Source organism: Polypterus senegalus, chromosome 6, assembly GCF_016835505.1.
Source record: "Polypterus senegalus isolate Bchr_013 chromosome 6, ASM1683550v1, whole genome shotgun sequence".
NCBI lineage: Eukaryota > Metazoa > Chordata > Cladistia > Polypteriformes > Polypteridae > Polypterus > Polypterus senegalus.
This window is the reverse complement of record NC_053159.1, coordinates 176,718,833-176,740,685: the sequence shown is the minus strand read 5'-3', so window position 1 is coordinate 176,740,685 and position 21,853 is coordinate 176,718,833. Positions and strand designations below refer to the sequence as shown.

General features: G+C 38.0%; 1 protein-coding gene across 5 annotated transcripts in view; it reads right to left on the bottom strand.

Moving 5' to 3' along the window:
* LOC120531839 (cytoplasmic dynein 1 intermediate chain 2) overlaps positions 1 to 21,853 on the bottom strand; it is a 149,394-nt gene that overhangs the window by 103,598 nt on the left and 23,943 nt on the right. For 2 of the 5 annotated variants that reach the window (XM_039757619.1, XM_039757618.1), the window contains exons 2-5: positions 9,686 to 9,803; positions 7,921 to 8,035; positions 6,034 to 6,175; positions 1,269 to 1,328 (exon numbers count right to left, since the gene is read on the bottom strand). In XM_039757619.1, the coding sequence (XP_039613553.1) occupies positions 1,269 to 1,328; positions 6,034 to 6,175; positions 7,921 to 8,035; positions 9,686 to 9,793 (425 nt within the window). In that variant the 5' untranslated portion in view covers positions 9,794 to 9,803. The remainder of the gene's footprint in view (positions 1 to 1,268; positions 1,329 to 6,033; positions 6,176 to 7,920; positions 8,036 to 9,685; positions 9,804 to 21,853) is intronic. The other 3 variants (XM_039757620.1, XM_039757621.1, XM_039757622.1) reach the window with 3 other exon arrangements.

The window sequence follows — 21,853 nt, the reverse complement described above, 5'->3', positions numbered from 1 at the left end:
TCTGTGTGAGAGTGATGAATCACAGTTCCTTCAACTGTTACAAACCTCATTTCTCTCTTCATTAATTCAAAATTCTCTTCCGTACATGGGACAAGGTGAAGATTTACTTCAGAAGTCAACATTCTGGGTACATGCCTCGATTATGCTTAAATGTTCACAAGCAGTGGAATCAATGAAGTCGTAACTAATCCCTTTGCTGTCTGCTATCTCACACATCATTACTCTCCAACTCCCCATTAAATTACTTTACAGTGTTAACATCTTATTCTGTTGTTGAAGCTGGAGGTTGTCCAGACCTTGGAGCATCTTTGTGAGAGGAGTGAAATCTGCAACACATATTTTGACTATGGCATATGATGGGGACTGGTTGTGGTACAAAGTCACCAAGTGAGAAGGAATCCCTAAGGGTGTACAGTATGGGTCTCTAGCATTAGAAAGTCAGAAATAAGATGGGAGTTGAATTTGCAGTGTTTGACATCCATGATGATTTGGTTATTAAAAGAAACATTCACTATAAACCACGATTTTAGATACTTGCATTGTGTTATATTTGGTCACTCACAAAATCAGCACTAAAGAATACCTCTTTCAGGTTCAGGCTCAAAACCTATTAATTTTCCCTCATTTCCCAGTTTCTTTTTGTGGATACATTAATAAAGACTTAACCACTGTGAAATACCTAAATAAGGAGGCTGACTAATTACTAATCACTACTTAGATAACAGGACTATAGGAATGAGCACAGGCACTGTGGGTATTATTTCATATTCCAAATCTAATTAAGAAATAGTTAAAAAATAAAGTAACATTTAAAACATTTATTTCATTACATTTTATAATCTATTGTACTAATAAAATATCTCTTCTTTGCTTATTATACATTTTGTTTGTTTTATGAGTTTCCATTTTTGGTCTGCAATAAACATTTTTTCCAAGCAAGATTAGAACATCTTTTTGATCTTAATTTTAGTGCATTTCAAAATTGTTTCTTTACTTCTCTTAATACATTTTTTCAAATATCCAAATCTTTTTCCTTTGCATCTTACACCTGTCATTTAATCTGCTACTTTCTAAATCCCTCTTTACACAGGCAGCAAAAGAGGTACAGAAAAGCAAAGACAATTGCTCAAAAAATATAATTACAAATGGAAAAAAAAGCATAAACTTTGTTTCTTAAACAATACAACTACAGAAAGGTTAGACAAATTACAGCACAATTATATCAAGCTAAAACAGTATAAAGCATAGGATGCAAAGAATTTCAGTACCCCAAGTCAGAATCAGAATGAAGCTGAAGAACTGATGGATCAGCATCCCAATGCAGAGTCCTGGTTGGTTGCAGAGCAACCAGGCGGCAGCAGTAGTAAAAGAGGCCAAATGATTAGTAAACAAAGACAGGTTTAAAAAAAAAAAAAAAAAGGATCTTAAAATCTTAACTATAACACCACTTACATGGCATGATATTTTAAGAGGAGATCCTTTACATGAACACTTTATACAAACCTTTCAGTATTTAATATTGCTCATCTTCTGACAAGTAACTATTTCACATTGTTACAAAATGTAAACAGAGTTTCAAGCAGATACAATCACTTGCCACCATATGTGAGGAACTGTCCTGAATTAGAATTATTGAATATGACATAATTAAAACCTTTTCTTGGGATATTATTGATAGAGAATGTAACTGGGTTGAAAGCATATATTGCACAATTAAAATGGAAAAAAAAATCTGTAAAAACAAAACATAATAAAGCGGTTTTATTCCAAGTTTAAAAGTAATGCTGGAAATCATACAGCCATAGGAAAAAGAAAGTACACAGTCCTTTAATTCTGTGATTTTTGTTAACACTAGAATTACCAAAGCCTATGAAACTCATAAATCCATCCCACCCTTAATCCCTTTGCACCTCTCCGTCAATGTCTTTTGCCTTTTAAATGTGTCAATAAGCAGGAAACAGCCTGCTATCACATCCCCCTACCGCCGCGAAACATTTTCTCAGCTCAAGTCTGTTTACCTGCGTGTCAGTTGCTTAGACTTGTACAGACTAAAGTGTAAATACTCTGTCGTTATTTGGAACACATGAATTTCATGTGTGTTCCGTGTCTACAACAATCTATGTAAACACATCGTTAAAACAGAAACGTTTTTCATGTTTTATTGACAAAATGTAGACATGAAGCATATAATGTAGTGTAGCCTTATGTCCAAATATCAAATAAACACTTTCACAAAAAGTACAAGTAAAACAAAACAAGTGCGCTTTTATTCAAGAGTATAACTGCAGAAAAAGAATCCGCGTTAGGGTGCGACATTGACACGTCTTTAATATGACTGCTTTGGTGGTGTAACGGCAAGAACTGCTGACTGGTAATCAAAAGGTCCAGACTTTGATCCCACACGACTCTGTTTTGAGAAGTGAACTGCTCTTATTCTTCCTATTTTGATTTGAGTCTGTAACAGCCGGTGTAAATGTATGGTACTTGTAAAGGTTAGCGTTGTTTTTTTTAATTCAGTTTTATTCTCCCAGTTACATTCACACACGATGTGACACTGCTGTTTTCACATAAAGATGCACTATAGCAGAGGCGAACTCAGATGATGACGAGGGTTCTACATCAGAGAAAAAATGCACGTCACACTTTTGCCAGAGACATCTAACCTCAGGTGACAAAAAAGAAATATAACAGATTTTAATACTTTGTTCATTTTTTCAGAGTATGCAAACATTCAAAAACCATGTGCAAAAAACTAAGTACACCCTGTAATTTAGTAACATGTAGATCCACCTTTAGAAGCAGTAACTTGAAGTAAACATTTTCTGTATAATTTTATTAGTTTATTACATCATTTTGGAGAAATTTCGGACCACTGTTTTTTACAACATTGCTTTGGTTCATTGAAGTTAGAGGACATTCTTTTATCCTCTGCTCACTTGAGATCCAGCCACAGCATCTCAGTGGGATTGTGGTCTGGACTTTGACTTACAACACCATGATTTTTTTTTTTTTTTAGCCACTTAGACATTTGGGAACGTTGTCCTGCTGCATGATCCAGTTTCATCTGGATTAAGCAGCCAGATAGTTGGCCTCACATTTATGTCAAGAATATTTTGGTATAAAGTGGAATTTCCCAGGTCCTGTGGCCTCAAAAGAAACCCAAATCATTATCTCCCCACCACCATTCTTAACAGTTGATAAAAGGTGTTTAGTTTTGGTTATCTCCACCTTGGTCTCATCAGTCCAAATGTTGTTCCAGAATTGTTGTGGTTCGTTCAGATTCAATTTTGCAAACCTAAGCTGTGTTGCTGTATTCTTTTTGGAGAGAAGGGGTTTTGGCCTTGCCACCCTTCCATGAAGGATATACTTGTTCAGTCGTTTTCTAATTTTATTGTCATGAATGTGAACTCTAAACATGGTCATCAAGGTTTGTAGGTCACGTGATGTAGTTCTCAAATTTTTCTCGATTTCTCTAGACAATAAACAGTCTGTCCTTGGATTGAATTTGATGGGATGTCCACTCCTGTGAAGATTATGAACTGCCTTGAAAGCTCTCCATTTGGAAAAAGTCCTTCTCACTGCAGACAGGTCAGTTTCAAATCACGGAGTCAATGGAGGCTCTGATCAGGGCACTCGTGAGACTGAGCGAGGAGTCTGAGTGTCTGGGCTTGCGAGTGTCTTGGATAAAAACCAAGATCCAGGCCTTTAATGACCTCTTGGGCACAGCCATCAGCAGTGTGTCTGTTTGTGGAGAGAGTGTCGACCTTGCAAGGTCGAGAGGTTTACTTATCTTGGCAGTGACATTCATATCTCTGGTGACTCTTCCTATGAAGTCAATAGACACATTGGGAGAACATGGGGGGTCATGAGGTACTTGGAAAGGGGTGTGTGGCGCTCCCAATATCTATGCAAAAGGACGAAGGTCCAAGTCTTTAGAGACCTGGTGCTTCCTGTCTTGCTATATGGTTGCGAGACATGGACGCTATCCAATGACCTAAAGACTGGACTCCTTTGGTACTGTGTCTCTCCGGAAAATCCTTGGGTACTACTGGTTTGACTTTGTGTTGCTCATGGAGTCATTAATGAGGCACATTACCAGCAATTGTGGCGCGTTTCACAAAAGGGTGATCCGGCTCTTAAGATTCTCATTGTTAGGGACCCAAGTGGCTGGACCAGGCCAAGGGATCGCCGACATAACACCTGCCTGTGGCAGATAGCGAGTCATTTCCGGAGGGTGAGACTAGACTGCGTGTCTGCCTGGGGGTTTGCCAACTGGGATCCCGAGTTGTTTCGTTGTGTAGTGGGTGCGGCAACGCACTGTACCAGTGCATACTCCCTAACTTGACTTGACTTTGAAATGGCCTTAGAAACCTTCCCTAACTGATGAGCAGCAACAATTGCTTCACCGAGGAGATGGCTGATGTCCTTTGTTCTTGGCATGATGGGAACACAACTCTGAGTGCTCCAAAACACCGAACTGCCAAATGTTTTGCTTTTATTGAGGTAGTCACACTTCCTGGTAAATAACTAATCTTGTGCATTTGATTAGTAACAGTTGATATGATGTGTTAATATCCTGTTAAAGACAGTGAAAGTTGGAAGGGTGCACTTATTTTTTCCCAGCATGGTTTTTGAATGTTTGCCTACTTTATAGGGAAAAAAATAACATTGAAATCGGTTCAGTTTTGTCACCAGAGACTAAAGCTCTCCGTTTATAAAAGTTAGAGATGACAACACAATTAGGATTTAGACCATGCTTAATAAAATTACAGAGCTGAAGGAGTGTGCAGTTTCTTTTTCCCATGACTGTATGATGCACAATGACTTAAGTGAAATTGAAAAAAATATATATTAAAAAAAAAAAAATCACACAAGTGCAGTTTGACTGAAATGAGATAACAGCAAAATATGAAAGCTATGTTAGGTGATTAGCTGTATCATAAGTGAGTTGTATTATAGCCTAGGGCACTAAACGTGCATCCATGTGTGCAGGAAATTGACATATTGGTAGAGGAAATGAGCCAACATGTACTTGCTTAGTAAGGAAGAGCTCAGTCATTCCATTGGGACAGCGAATGGGCTAGAGTTACGTGAGGGGGGCCAAAAGTTATAATTATAGGTTAAGCACTGCCTTGAGCAACTCAGTTTTGGTTTTATTTTAATCCATTATACTCCTCTACTTAAATATACACTTTAAAAGCACAGGTAATTGTTTGAAACAAAAATGTGCCTTACAATGTACAAATGCTAATTGTGTGGGAAAGTTTGTAATAAAAATGTAATTGTGATGACTAAATCAATCTTACTGCACAAATTAGACCTTTAGTTATAAAGAAAGGAGCTTAAGGTTTTAGGTTTATATAAAAAAAACTGTTTGGCATCCTTGAAAAGAAGAGTTTTTAAAAATTAAATTAATCATTAAAATAAATTAACAAAACCGAGTAAAATATTTCATCACAAGCTAATGTAATGCTTTTGTCATTTAATATATAAAGTTTAATATATAAAAAAATGTTAAGAAAAGCTACATACTAAAACCTACATGACAATAGGAGGTAAATATAACATTTGTTAAGAATACACAAGAATTAACTACCTAACAAATTGCAATAGAATTACATTTATAAATGTATATTTACTGTTTCAAAATAACTGGATGTAGCAAGCTACTAGAAATGTGCAAGTATTTGTGAGAAATGTAAAAATTAACAAATACAGTACTATTCAGAGAGTGCATTGTTTGCAAGAATTCTTACTTTCCTTCAAACATCAGTATATAAAAAATAGCAAAGTATTAATAATGCATTCTCCATGAACTAAACACGTGCCTTGAAAAGTGAAGCTTTTTTTTCTTTGACAACTTTCTTTCTCCACTACTCATTTCACACAGAGTCACCCAGCCAGCCAAACACACACCCACACTGTAACTACCAGTTCATTTAAGTGCTGCTTTACCAATGAAGCACTTCACTAAACCGTAGCAGTTAAATGAAAACATTATGTCATTAAAATATTAAACCAAAATGATTATACCTAGCTCCAATGGCGCCATCACCAGAATCTTGGCTCCCTGTCTCACTTGGCGTGCTCACAGACTTGGAAGATGGAGACATGGGTGGAGGGACTAAATAGTGAAACAGACAGGTATCCGCTGTTACTACTCGGAGTGGCGGTGCTGCACAGGGTGTTACAAAATTAATTTAACATGATGGAATAAAATTATAAAATAAAGAAAAAATACAAAACAAAACAAATGAAAAAAAAATTCATGGATGAAAATGAATAGCAAAAAAGAGAAGGGAAAAGAAAATGGTTAACTTCCATGCTTGTTTTTGCATGCATATGCACTGTTAAGACACTTGAACATTTAGACAGCTTGACAAAACAATAGATGTCAAGTGTGTGCTTTTAACACGCATACACTTTAATGCTGGCACTAAACAGGCTTTGGAAATGGTGTCAAATAGTTGAATGTTGATGCTGAATTTTTGAGGCTTACTAATGAAAACCATACTAATTAAAAAAATTAATCAATATTCTGAAAGAATATATTAGCATTCACAACTTTTTAAAGAGACGTGGTTAACTTATCTTCTTTTAGTTGTGTTCTCCATGTTATTGCTTAAACATCAATACTGAAACAAAACTGAACAAAATTATCTACACCTAATTATATTTAATACATGTTTTGAAATAAAAATCTGTAAACACTTGTGAACAGGAGAAGAAAATTAGATATTTACTCAGTCAGCTGAGGCAATAAATGACTGCTATGCCATTAGTACCAGGGTGTTGTACTGTGTTAGCCGTTACAGATGTAGTGAGAAGTCAAGCAAAACGACAGCTTTTATTGGCTACCTAAAAAGATTAGAATATGCAAGGTTTCGAGGTAACTTGGGCCTCTTCTTCAGGCAAGATGTCTCGAAAGCTTGCATACTGTAATATTTTCAGTTAGCCAATAAAAGGTGTCGTTTTGCTTGACTTCTCACTACTATGCCACTGAAATACATCTTGAACAAAGTAACAAGAGGGTAAAAGGTTTTCTTTAATAAGGACATGTTTTAGTACTGTAAGTGACTCTCATGAAGTTTAATAATATATGAATGGGAACTTCAAGCCAGCATTAAAGATGAACAAAAACACAAAAATTATATTACATATTCATTCATGCCTTAAAAAAATATATCATGCAAAAAACACAAATTTTTAATTCCATGCCTTAGACAAAAAGTCACCATGAAAATGACAGATTTTTTTTTTTTAAATTTTTAAATCAGTGATTAACATTTTTAAAAGCTGTCGATGGCCCATAAAGTGTACACATTATTAACAAAAATATCACCTTAGAAATTAAATAAGATGAATAAAAATTGTTATATTCAGAACAATAATACTGCTTTGCAGATGCCAGGAACTCTCAGCCTTTCTCCAAGTTCATAGCATGAATTTAAAATATAAAATGTATCAATGTTTATAACTTATAAAACATGTTTTACACAAACCGCTTCATGTAATTTAAAGATGGTAACAAGAAGTCTGTTTATAAATGCAGCTCTGCTGCCATCTATAGGGCTTTGATGGCCATTGCTCCCAGTAAGTCAGAGCCTCTGCCAACTAGCTGCTTATAACTTACAGCTGCTTATAGGTTGGAGATTTAATCTTTAACAGTTTCCTTATCTCTCAAACAAACTTTATATATGTATCATATACAACTAACAGAATATCAAAATATAAAACCCTCTTCAAGTACAAGCACATGCAACTGAGAAGAAACAATTAATCTTTGATGACAGGTCATGTAAAATAAATTCTAAAAATATTAACCTTGTTATTAAATGCAAAAGTAGACCATTTTTAAATCACAATTTACTCAAATATGTAACAACAAATATTTTAAAAAGCACAATGTGTTAGACATACCAACGGGTGCATCAGGTGTGATGCCCATACTCTGTAGCAGTGCCTCAGCCTCACGCCGCTTCTTCTCCAAGTCGGAATCATCTTGAAGTGGAGGGGCGTCTTTCTTTTGATCAGCCTTAAGCAGCAAAAATGAGAGTTGCAGGAAAAAAGTCCTCCAAATAGTTAAAAAAAAATGTTCTAAATACTGTATACAACATTTTAAAATCTAAATACTGTATACAACATTTTAAAAGGGTAAGCTGAGTGTTTTGAAAATTGCATTAAGCATCTGCCTAGCACGTGTTTGTTAACTGAGTAATAGTTATAAATGTTATATTCAATATGCAATTCATCTAACAATGAAGTAGAAAATGAATGTTATAGATGACTGGTCTGCAAAGTCGATCATGAAGGGTCATAGTGGTTGCAAGTTTTTGCTCCAACCCGATGGCTGAATAAGAAACCAAACCTTGACAATAACGGATCTTTCTCATTTTGCCAAGTCAGGTCATTCATATATCACAGATTTTGCCCTCTCCAAGAACATCACCCAAATCATTTGTAGCCTGAAGCAGATTCAGTCGTGGCATGGCCAAATGGGGAGGCAGCTAGATGGATGAGGTCTCCAGGACTCTAAAAATATCCAAACCTAATTATGTCATATCATCTATTGTTAACCCGTACTTCTAAAATTTTTATTATTATGCTGTCTTAAGGAATTGTTCTGTTCTGTGTATTGTATTGTATTGACCCCCTACTTTTGACACCCACTGCACGCCCAACCTACCTGTAAAGGGGTCTCTCTTTGAACTGCCTTTCCCGAGGTTTCTTCCATTTTTCCCTACAAGGTTTTTTTTGGGAGTTTTTCCTTGTCTTCTCAGAGAGTCAAGGCTGGGGGTCTGTCAAAGGCAGGGCCTGTTAAAGCCCATTGCGGCACTTCCTGTGTGATTTTGGGCTATACAAAAATAAACTGTAAACTGTAATTCATAATTCTCAAACTTTCACCTTTTTCTCCCCGGTTTCCTTCCAAATATTGATTAAACTAGATAGTTCATGATGAAGACACTGAGGTTAAAATGGAGACAAAGTTACGCTGTGAACTGCTGGTTCCTTCATCATGTGTGTCTTATTTCTAATAAGCAGCATAAAAACAAGGAATACAGCTGGTTAAGACTAAAACAAACAATTATGGATGGAGAATCTTACAAAAGAGACAACTAAAATGAAGAATAAAAACACTGCCTGAGCAGAAAAAATGGACTTGTCATTAAAAAAATTGGGTTGGAACAAAATCTGCAACCATTACGCCCCCCCAGGACCGTCTCTGTACACCTCTGCTATGTCCCACCCTGACGATCTAACTAGGGATCCTAATTAGCTGGAGTTCAGGCATGAAATATTTTCATACTTGCTATCACAATATCAGTAAAATAAATCTTTGGGGTGACAGATATTGAAGTGAGATATTTTCAGCTCTTTAATTCAGTTCAAATTATTTTTTTTATCTTCACCAAGCAAATGCACAACATCTCTTCCACAATTTATAAGCTATAATACAATAACAGAAATAAAAACCACATATCATTTACAATATTTTAACCAACAATTTAGATTAACCTAAAGAAGTTTCAGTAGACAATAAAAGGCCATTAACATTACAATTGAGAAATGCATTGTACTTCTAAACTTTTTATATATTTGTTTCTAGATTCCAAAGTCTAAAACTACAAAGTATTGGATGACGCTTCTTAAATTGCTAACAAACTGAAGCACATTCTTAACATACTTCTTTCTTTTTTCTTTCTTCCTCTTTTCTTTTTTTCTCCTCCCTTATTTGTGCAAGCCGTTGCTTCTTGCGTTCTAATTCTGCCTTTAGCTCGCTTTTGTCCGACATGATCAGTGACCTGCCAAAAAAAAGAAAAAAGAAACTGGCTTTAAATTGATCCTTTCAAGGAAATAAAAATCATGCAAAATATTTGAAATTGTTTTTACTAAATAAATTACAATCAATGAAAAATACCCTGCAGGAGCAATTAAAGACTTCCAGTGCCCTCTGCTGCCCGCTCAACTGAATGCAGTGTAATCTCTGTTTGGTGAGGGTTTATTGTATTCACATTTTCAACCGACTAGGTGATTAACTAAACTTGACAGATGTTTGTTTTTAGATCATTAACTGCAGTTTACCATATAAAAGATTATAATTTATTTCACATGGCAGAGTTGGAACTGCACAAGAAAATAAAAAAGGTTTTCTTCTGTTTGTAAAACAAACTTGTGCACCCTCTTCAGAAGCAAAATGGTGTATTTTTCTTTATCAATACATTCTCTAACAGTACAATACCTTCAGTTAGAGTGACTACAGTAATACAACATAACAGATTACATTCTCAAGCCCACTTAATCCAAATTTACAGTCACGGAGATCCAGAGTCTAGCCTGGCCTCAAGGACAGAAATAATCTTGAAAGGGCTGCCAGTTCATTACAGGGCCCACTCATGCATACCCCCATATCCACACTGGTCCAATTAAGAATCAGCAGATAACCTTTAACATGTCTATACGGGAAAAAAAATGGACTACTTAGTGGAAGAAACATGCAGAAATGTGCAAACGCCACAGAGTCATTTTTACATGCACTTCAATAACCTGATTATTACCAGAAAACCGAGTTCTAAAACTCCATGTAAACCCTTATTCCGTTTATAGAAATGGAGTTATTGTCTGGGTGACACGGTGGCACAGTAGTAGCGCTACTGCCTCACAGTAAGGAGACCCGATCATGAAAAATATTGAAAAGTGCCAGGTGTGTTTGCTAATCCATAGGGCATTATTACCTTGTTCTCATAGTGCCCACTGGCAGTCTTATAGGCCATTTTCCAGTCGTACACCTCTCTAATACAAATTTGGAGGTCAGATTTGGTAAAGATAGAAAAGCCAGCAACTTAATTTAGTATGGATGAAATATGGGGCGGGCATATGGTAGCGCTGATGCCTTGCAGTAAGGAGACCTGGGTTCGCTTCCTGGGTCCTCCCTACATGGCATATGCATGTTCTCCCCTGCGTGGGTTTCTTCCCACAGTCCAAAGACATGCAGATTAATTGTCCCTAGTGTGAGCTTGGTGTGTGCCCTGCGGTGGGCTAGCGCCCTGCCCAGGGATTTATTCCTGCCTTGCGCCCTGTGTTGGCTGGGATCGGCTCCAGTGGACCCCCGTGACCCTGTAAATTAGGATATAGCGGGTTGGATAATGACTGACTGACTGACTGAGTTATTGTCCTCTGAGAAACCTGATTATCAGAGGTAGATTTCTCAGCAAATAATGTGATCACGTGGCCATCTACTGTTACGGATTTTGTACTCTGTACATTTCTGTCGCACTCTGTCAGCCTGCACTTGTGTTTGCCTCCCACACACCGTCAGTAGCCATGGGCAGAAGTGTCCACAAAATGCATTTCCAGAGGCAAATGCTCAGAGCGATCCCTTTCCTGGCTGAAATAATTTGTCACAATATTTCAGAAATCGCTAAATTTGTGTTGTTAAGCTGAACGTACAGTACTAAACTCGGCAACATAATCTCGAGAGCAGCAGGGTGACACATTAAAATTAACACACGTTACATAGCCCGATTACTTATTAATGTAACGAGTAACCCCAACACAATTATAATTTTAGGGAAGTCAGAATACCTGCACTATTATGAATTCAGCAGCACTGGGTGTAAGACAAGAAGCACACGTACCAGTATGCCGATCCTTTGCATGGTTCAATCACACAGCCGAGCAGAAAAGAGTTTGCTGCATGCAACATATTAATAAAGCGTCAAATTGACTAAACATATTTATAAAACACAAGAAAATTAGCACAGGTGTCATGCTTATGTTCTGATTTGTGGTGGCCGATGATGACCTTTAGCTCTTTTTTATTGTGCAGTTTAACGATGAAGAACTGTTTTGACAAAGCAGAACCCCGGAAGATGATTTGCACATGCAAACTCGGATTTTTAAGAAACCAGGTTTCTATGTTAACTGGGTTATTCACCTTAACCAGAATGTGTGTGTGCATATAAATGCACTGAACGACTTGACTGTTTTTATCTCTGTGTCACAATGTTGCTCAACAACTGAAGCAGGTCAAAAGGCATATTAAAATTCTGCTTGGAAGTATTTGAAAGCCTGAAGTAATGTTCATTATTAACATTGGATGTCAAAACAAAAATTAACTTTTTTTTCAAATAAGTGGGTTATTACAGCTGCAGTCTCTCTCATCAAACCACCTCAGGACTCACTCATGCCTACACCTACACACTACTTACAGTAAAATCAAGCCAAATTAAAATCACCAGTCAGACTCTTAACACACCTTTTAACTACAGGAGAAAGCCAGTCTTCTATATAGAGATATGTTAAAAAATATTAATAATATAAAAATTATTAATTTGCCAGCTACTCCTTACATTACAGTGTTATGACGTGCCAAAGTCTATCATGGCAGCCCCTTTATGCCAAACCTGCATGCTAAAATATTGTAACCTTCTGGTTCAACATCTGTTCAGCTCTCTTTCTATTTTTGCAATACCTTTGTAGCTTATTTTACAAAAAAAAAAATCATAATTTTGATCCCCGAATTTCTTTACTGTTACTACATTATTTGAGCAACCTGTAGTAAGTTAAACAAGTAAGAAAACATATATACACATGGAGTCAAATTCAGATGCAATCGAGACTTGGTTACTTGTTTTGTAAGTTAGAGTATTTTTATACTTTTTAGTCATCTTTATATATAATACGCCTGCGGTGGGCTGGCGCCCTGCCCGGGGTTTGTTTCCTGCCTTGCGCCCTGTGTTGGCTGGGATTGGCTCCAGCAGACCCCCATGACCCTGTAGTTGGGATATAACGGGTTGGCTAATGGATGGATGGATATATAATACGCTACCGTGGCTGTCCATTTGTCTGTCCAGGATTTTAAATGACCTGTAGCTTACAAACCGTTTCACCTGTTGACCTGAAATTTGGTACACATATACTACGTGACGTCCACTGTTCGCTTTCGGGGCGATGATTGACCTCCAAGGTTCCTCTCTTTATTTTTATTTTATTGTAGAATCAACTCTCGGCAGTGCACAGCAGGGCGTACGGGCGCCGTTCTCATCCCCACCACCTTCGCCGTCACTTACTCTACCTCTTCATATCTTAAATCAAACTTGAGGCAAATTGAAGACATAAGTGCCACCTTAAGTGAAAAATTAAAGAAGATGTACTAAGTAATTGCAACACAAACACTGACTTAATCAGTTTTAACATGAAAAGATGCCGACGAAAAAAGAGAAGAAACAGGCCACTACAGTGGAGAAAAGAAGAGCTGCTCAGGAAGCAGCAAGCGCATCAGCCTCTGAGCAAACGAATGGCAAACAGAGACAGAGGAAGAGGATGAAAACTAGGAATGTCAAGTGTATTCAGTGCACGTTATCGTGCAGTGCGCCATTACTGGTTTCATCATAATTTTTTTACTACATTTTTTGTAACAATGAATCACATACAAAAATAACAGTGATAACCGAATGTTTCACATCATGTAGTCCCTTGAGAGACTGGTCCTGGACTACATGATTCCTCTTGTGGTAGACCACCTGCACCCACTGCAGTTTGCCTATCAGACAAAAGACTGGAGTGGAGGATGCAATTATCTGTCTGCTCTACAAGGCTTACTCTCACCTGGACAAAGCTGGCAGCACTATCAGAATAATATTTTTTGATTTCTCCACCGCCTTGAATATCATCCACCCATTCCTGTCAAGTGGTAAACTCAAAAGGTATGCAGAAGGATAAGCCTGAGGTGTCCTGGATAATGGACTTTTTGACGGGTTCAAGGACTGTGTTTCTGATAAGGGACTGAGCAACACACTAACCCTGAGAACTTTCAGCCAATGAATCATTCACTCTATGCATTGCATAGTAAAATATCCAGAGGTGCTTGTCAAAAGTTGTATTGCACTGAACATGTCTTAGAAAAGGAATAAATAGTAAATATTTTTGTAAACCAGCTACACTTTCTGTTAATGTTAACAATCTCTTTCCACTGGCACATTAGCTATACGGATTGTAATGGTGTTGGATATCTTGATCCACCCCTTGCTTTTTTTGTCATAGGCAGTACCTCTAGCAAACTCGTCTACAAGTGATGTCTGACTCGAGCATCCGGTAGCTTTTTCAGTTTTACCTGAGGACTTGGAGGGTGCCAATCTTAGTTCCATACATTTATGGCACTCCAAAGCATGTTTGCGGCCATGGTGACCTCCGGCGACAACTTTAGCTAGACAGCATTTGCAGTAAATAGTTGTTTGGTCCACATCCGACCTTTTAAAACCAAAGTATCTCCAGACAACAGACGCAGCTCCTTTTTCCACCAAAAGTTCTTCTGTGTCATCATGTTCAACTTTATCGTCTGCTACAGCTTCAGTTTCGGAACGTTCTCTGTTTATTTTCATTGCTCAATACCTCCATTAACGCATCTACTCCGTTGCATGTGTGTTTAGCGGTGCAGCAGTAAAAAAATGTCCCCCCTTAAACAGTTTCCCGCTGCGGCACGTTCCGAACATGTTTTAGGCTATTTAAACCAGTGTTGCGGTATAAGAAAAATCCATATCATAACAAAAATAAAAAACAGTTTTTGGTATGAACCGGTATACCTCCCAACACTAGGCGTACGACTGGAAAATGGCCTTTAAGACTGCCAGTGGGCACTATGAGAACAGGGTAATAATGCCCAATGTATTAGCAAACGTACCTGGCTCTTTTCAATTTTCTGTTAACAATATTTTTCATGAACATATAGGGGTGTGTATTAGTGTACACTGACAAAATTTGGAATTTTTTTTTTTTTTTTTCCCCCAAAGAACTTGCAAACTTTCATTTATCGTGTTTGAGAAAATTCAAGCAATATGACACCTTTTTTGGTAAACTGAACAGAGATTACAATATGCAAGATTTCGAGGTAACCGAGTCCCTTTCTTCAGGCAGGAACAACACCTTTCTGCTCATGTCAAAGATGTATTGTGTGATGGACGGTCAGCAGCTCAACCCAGCCGGGACACCCAAAAAATGGAAGGATGGGAGTTCAGCTTCACAGCCCTGCTGGGTACCATGGGTGGTGCCAGGAGATGCTGCAGGGAGACCTGGGAGTTTCTATTTTCTGCATAGCCCAGAAGTACTCCAAAGTCATGGTGAATGAAGTCCCGAAGTACTTCCAGGCTGAAGAAAATGCAAGTTCTCCATCTGACCTGGAAGTGCTTGCAAGTCACATGGACAGAAGGACAGAAGGTCAAGGGCTATATAAAGGACTGCTGTGAAAACAGCAAGCGAGCCGGAGTCAGGAGGAGGTGAACAATGCTTGCTGAGAAGTGTGGAGGAGAGATTTAAGATTATTGTGCTTGGTATTTGTTTGTTTATTGGTGGCTGTGGTGCTTACAGGCACTATTCAAAGAAGACAAAGTATTAAAATACTTCTTGGTGCTTTTAACCTGTGTCCTGTGTGTCTGTATGTTGGGTTTAAAGGGGCAACAGTGACCTCTAGCGTTCACAATTGTTCAGATTACAAGAAAATAAGTTTTATGTTAAATTGGAAAGCCGTGAACTCCACAAACTCAGAATACTGGTCTAACAATTGAAAATTCAAAAGTAACCATTGTCTTGAATTGGTCTGCTCCTCAGAGTGTCAAACAAGTTCAACAGTTTGTTGGATTTTCAAACTATTAGCAAAGGTCTAATAAGAATTTTAGCACTATTATTTCACCTATTACTTCTTTAACCAGAAAGACACATAAAAAGTTTGCTTGGAGTTCGGAATACAATGCTGCACTTGTACACATTAAACATTTATTTAGAGCCGCGCACATAGAGTACTTCACTTAAGAAGTAGACACGTCCAGTGAAGGTCTAGGGGTGGTCCTATCTCAGGAATTTCTTGTGTAATTCATCCTTGTGCATTTTATTCAAAGAAATTAAATAAAACCAAACAGAATTATGACATCGTGAACGGTTTTCTATAAAATTACAAGTAGAAGGGTGGTGACATTATTTGGTAGGTGCTAAACAGCCCTTTATGATCTTTACTGATCATAAAAATATGGTGCATCTATGGAAAATAAAATTAGTATATTCATGTATTAGCATAAATAAATATAGGAAAATATATAAGCATTAACCTTAGTGCAAATATTAAGGCAAGTCAGGCCTGCTAAACAAATGGGTTAAATAAAGGCCCATGCATGTTTCTTTTTTAATTACAGCTTAGCTCTAGCTGGCAATAAAACCTAGCGAGAGGACCCAGGAAGGGAGAACGATGAGATAAAGGCAGCTCAAGGACGGAAGAAGGGAAAACACCTGTTGGCTCTCAGCCGACCTAAAAATAAGCAAAGCAGAAAAGTAAAGATAATTGACAGAAAATAAGAAATATTGGTGGCTCTAATAAAAGTTAATTAGACCAGCTGCAGAAAATGGAGTAAGAGGAAAGCAGCGAATAGGTTGCTTCTAGAGAGGTTAGAATGATAAGAAATGATATATAAACTGTGATTTTTGAACTGTTCAGGGCTCAACCTGATTTGGCCGAGTTGGGTTGAGTTTGTGTTATTGTTTTATTGCAATAAAGCTAATTACTCTGTTTGCTCGTCCTCTTGACTACTAGAGACTTCCACCATTCCAGGTGAAAACCTTTTGCTCCCAACGATTTTCTCTTCGTCACATCTTAAAACAGCTAAACAATTCAATGCACACCAAGCCTCATGCACTCCACGGTCATTTTCAGGTTACACTTTTTTTTTTTACAGACCTGGGAAACATGCTTTTGAGCACGATGGGAACTACAATATACTTGAACCTACAGTATTATTTCTCAAGATAAATTTTTGAATTTTTTTTTTAACCTGTTGATGATTGATGGTGAGACCTGCAGAGAAATTTTCCAGTATATCTCATAATATTCTTGATGGTTGTCCATATGTACCTCCTTAGTTTCGCAAAAAAGTTGTAGATTTACATCATCAGACTTCAATGCTTAGACATCTAGGAATTTAAAAAACTTCAAGGAAAGGTTTGGTATTTTTCAAGTCGAAGTTACTTCTTCACAAACACGTAATAGGTGCATTTCCCACGTGAAATTGTATTCTAAAGTTAAGCTCTTTCTATTACAAAAAATACTTCCCCACATGTTACATTTTAAGCTATTGCACACTGAAGAAAAGCTTAAACACTTACCAAATAGTCAAAACACATTTGCAGGGGTCCTGTGTCCCTAACCACCACGAATCAGAAAGGTTAACTGTACAGCTTTTAAAATATTATTCACTACTGTTGTTAGCTTTGAAGTTCAAGCACAATACTTTTGTTGATTTTTTTGCATAAGGATTATTAATATATTTACATAGTCAACATTTCATGAATGTTTTAAGTAATTATATCCTGCTTATTTTTTTAGTTTCTAATGTAATATTTAAGCCAATAACAGATTCAACCACTTTAAAAAACTGAAATTTCACTAAAAAAAGAAAGAAAAACTGCGTCCTAACTGTAATTTTTTGTAACTGAAACAAATAACCACCTTCAATATGCTAATAAGTGTTCATTTCAAGAGATATTTCATGTTGCTTGCAGTATCATTTAAATAAATAAATGAAGAAATGAGTAAATAAATACATAAAGAATTTGACACATTTAATTATTCATTTTCACATAATCATTTTGTTATTATTTATTTATCTGCTGCCTAGGTCTGGCAGGTTCACCAGCATGCCCAAAGTGCCAGAAGGGAGGGTTCTTGAGCTGTGGCCCAGAAGCATTGGCATCAGGGAAGTATCACTGGCATCATGACCAAATGCTAAGGGCAGTGGCAGATGCCATTTGCAGAGGAATAAACCAAAGTAGTTAACAACTTTGTTAAAGCCAGGGAAAGCCACAATGCCAACCTATGGTATCAGGAGCAGCTCCAGGCAGCTCCAGGCTGATCTAAGCAGACAATTAAAATTCCCCAACACCATCTTGGCAGCTATATTTGGGCCAAATTCAGTCAACTAAGCAGGTGGTTTTGCTAGAACTAAAGGTCCTCTGGGAAGACCAGATTGAAGAAGCAAAGAAAAGAAAGTGGGACAAGTATGAAGGGGTGGTGGCACAGTGTTAGATCAAGGGGTGGAAGGGCAGGTGTCAGCTGATGTAAGTAGGCTACAGAAGCTTTGCAGGCCATTCCCTTAATCGAACCCAGAAACTCCTTGGCATATCTGGACTGGGGGGTTGAACCTTGGTGTAGGCATGCTACTTGGACACAAGCTGGGGATTAATCTTCCCCTGTTGCGTTACCCAGGTGAGGGAGTCTGATGAGAAAATGTTTGAAACAGCAGGAAATTCTGGTTCATCACTACAGATTTGTCCAGGTCACACCAAAAGGTGTACTAGAAAACCAAAAAAAAAAAAAAAACATTTATCTTCTTAGAAATCTTTTTATTTAATTTTGTCCAAAATATTCTTCCATAGTTTTTCCACTAATTCACCCTAGAGTTTATTTTGCTTTATTTTTTCCAAAATTGATAAAACAAGAAGAATTTCCTCTAGTATACTTGGTCAACTTTTTCAGTGGTTCACCCAGGCAACATCAGGTAAGTCAGCTAGTTATTATCATAAACTAGCAAAATACGAGTAGTAGTGTGTTAAAGAAGTTATGAAAAGAAAAGTTACATGATTGACAATGTAATTGTTTTGTCATTGTTATGAGTGTTGCTGTCATATATATACATATATATACTGCTCAAAAGAATTAAAGGAACACTTTTTAATCAGAGTATAGCATAAAGTCAATGAAACTTATGGGATATTAATCTGGTCAGTTAAGTAGCAGAGGGGGTTGTTAATCAGTTTCAGCTGCTGTGGTGTTAATGAAATTAACAACAGATGCACTAGAGGGGCAACAATGAGATGACCCCCAAAACAAGAATGGTTTAACAGGTGGAGGCCACTGACATTTTTCCCTCCTCATCTTTTCTGACTGTTTCTTCACTAGTTTTGCATTTGGCTACAGTCAGTGTCACTACTGGTAGCATGAGGCGATACCTGGACCCTACAGAGGTTGCACAGGTAGTCCAACTTCTCCAGGATGGCACATCAATACGTGTCATTGCCAGAAGGTTTGCTGTGTCTCCCTGCACAGTCTCAAGGGCATGGAGGAGATTCTAGGAGACAAGCAGTTACTCTAGGAGAGCTGGAGAGGGCCATAGAAGGTCCATAACACATCAGCAGGACCAGTATCTGCTCCTTCGGGCAAGGAGGAACAGGATGAGCACTGCCAGAGCCCTACAAAATGACCTCCAGCAGGCCATTGGTGTGAATGTCTCTGACCAAACAACCAGAAAGACTTCATGAGGGTGACCCAAGGGCCCCATGTCCTCTAATGGGCCCTGAGCTCACTGCCCAGCAGCATGCAGCTCGATTGGCATTCGCCATAGAATAGCAGAATTGGCAGATGCACCACTGGTGCCCTGTGCTTTTTACAGATGAGAGCAGGTTCACCCTGAGCATGTGACAGAAGTGAAAGGGTCTGGAGAAGCCATGGAGAACATTAATGCTGCCTGTAACATCATTCAGCATGAGCAGTTTGGTGGTGGGTTAATGATTGTCTGGGGAGGCATATCCATGGAGGGTCACACAGACCGCTACAGGCTTGACAAAGGCACCTTGGCTGCCATTAGGTGTCAGGATGAAATCCTTGGACCCATTGTCAGACCCTATGCTGGTACAGTGGCTCCTGTTGCACGACAATTCCTGGCCTCATGTGGTGAGAGTATGCAGGCAGTTCCTGGAGGATGAAGGAATTGATACCATTGACTGGCCACCACACTTTCCTGACCTAAATCCAATAGAACACCTCTGGGACATTATGTTTTGGTCCATCCAATGCCACCAGGTTGCACCTCAGACTGTCCAGGAGCTCAGTGATGCCCTGGTCCAGATCTGGGAGGAGATCCCCACAACACCATCTGTCATCTCATTAGAAGCATGCACCGATGTTGTCAGGCATGTATACAAGAACACAGGGGCCATACAAAGTGCTGCGTACAATTTGGAGTTGCTGCAATTAAATGTTGGCAAAATGGACTAGCCTGCCACATCATTTTTTCACTCTGATTTTTGTGTATATATACACACACAAACACATACATACATACATACACATACACATATATATAGATCTATATATATCTATATCTATATCTATAGTCCTGACCTGAATCCAATTGAGATGCTATGGCATGACCTTAAAAAGGCGGTTCATGCTAGAAAACCCTCAAATAAAGCTGAATTACAACAATTCTGCAAAGATGAGTGGGCCAAAATTCCTCCAGAGCGCTGTAAAAGACTCATTGCAAGTTATCGCAAACGCTTGATTGCAGTTATTGCTGCTAAGGGTGGCCCAACCAGTTATTAGGTTTAGGGGGCAATTACTTTTTCACACAGGGCCATGTAGGTTTGGATTTTTTTTTCTCCCTAAATAACAAAAACCATCATTTAAAAACTGCATTTTGTGTTTACTTGTGTTATATTTGACTAATGGTTAAATGTGTTTGATGATCAGAAACATTTTGTGTGACAAACATGCAAAAGAATAACAAATCAGGAAGGGGGCAAATAGTTTTTCACACCTCTCTCTCTCTCTATATATATATATATATATATATATATATAGCAAAATCCCTGCGCTCAGCTGACGAAGAACTGTTTTAAATTTTTATTAAGAAGAAAAGAAAACCTTTTTAAACTGAGGGAAAATATACCAATAACTATCTGTTAAGGATCTCTTTTGTATACCACGTTGTCAGTTCAGCAGTCCGGTTGTAATATGACCAAGCTGGGCACTGAGATTACTTTTGAGAATGCAACGTATAGTTTTGACCAGGAGGAAAGCAATGTTGCCTCAAATCAATGGCAACCTTTTGTAGGGTGTGTCCATGAGACTTATTGATTGTCATCGCGAAGCAGAGCCTTACTGGAAATTTGAGGCATTTCAATTGAAATGGGAGATCAGAGGTTGTAACGGTGATGCCAGGAATACATTCAGAGTGTGGCGCTCTGCTGTTTTTTTGTGTAGCTGCCTTCACACAGCTTCTCCGCTGCTTTATAAACGAACGCCATATAAGGCCATCGTTTCTCCTTGCTTCGCGGTTCTGTACTGTTTTATTGTTCGTTTATTACGATTCTTATAGTTATTGTGTAGCTATTCGAGACTTACTTTACTGTTCAGGTACCCATTTCCTTTATTTAATCCGCGGCTTGTACGTTATTTTTTGTTCGTTTATTGCGATTATAGATATTTATTGATTCCCTTTTTTAGCTGACTGCCTGCTCATATAAGACGCGTCGCTGGTTTTTTTGTGAAACAGCCTTTACACAGCTTCTCCACTGTTTTATAAACTAACGACATATAAAGCCATCACCTTGTCAATTGTGTAATGCATTTTTTTAACAGGTTTGATGCATGGAAGTGATCACTCATACTGCGTGCGTTCAGTCAGTTCACGTGAGCTACTCTTTTGTGTGATGTTGCGATATCCACGGCTTTATTTAATGTTAGCTAAGACCCGGCACTTAAAAGTTTCTCGCTACAGCAATTTTAACTCCATTACAAAGTGATCCCAAGTCTCGTTTATACCTCGTGTCTTCTCATTAAACTTGTATCTTGCGAATAAAGTATTCAGCGTTTTTCTACATCGATCTTTGGGAGCTCTTCCTTCTTTTCTACGTACTGCATTCACAGTCAGTTCACGTGATTACGTGGGAGACGTGATGATGTCACACGCAGCTCCGCCCCCCACGGCCATCGAGCTAACATCCATTACAGTGTATGGAAAAAAATAGGTTCCAGTTATGATCATTACGCGTAGAATTTCTAAATGAAACCTGCCCAACTTTTGTAAGTAAGGTG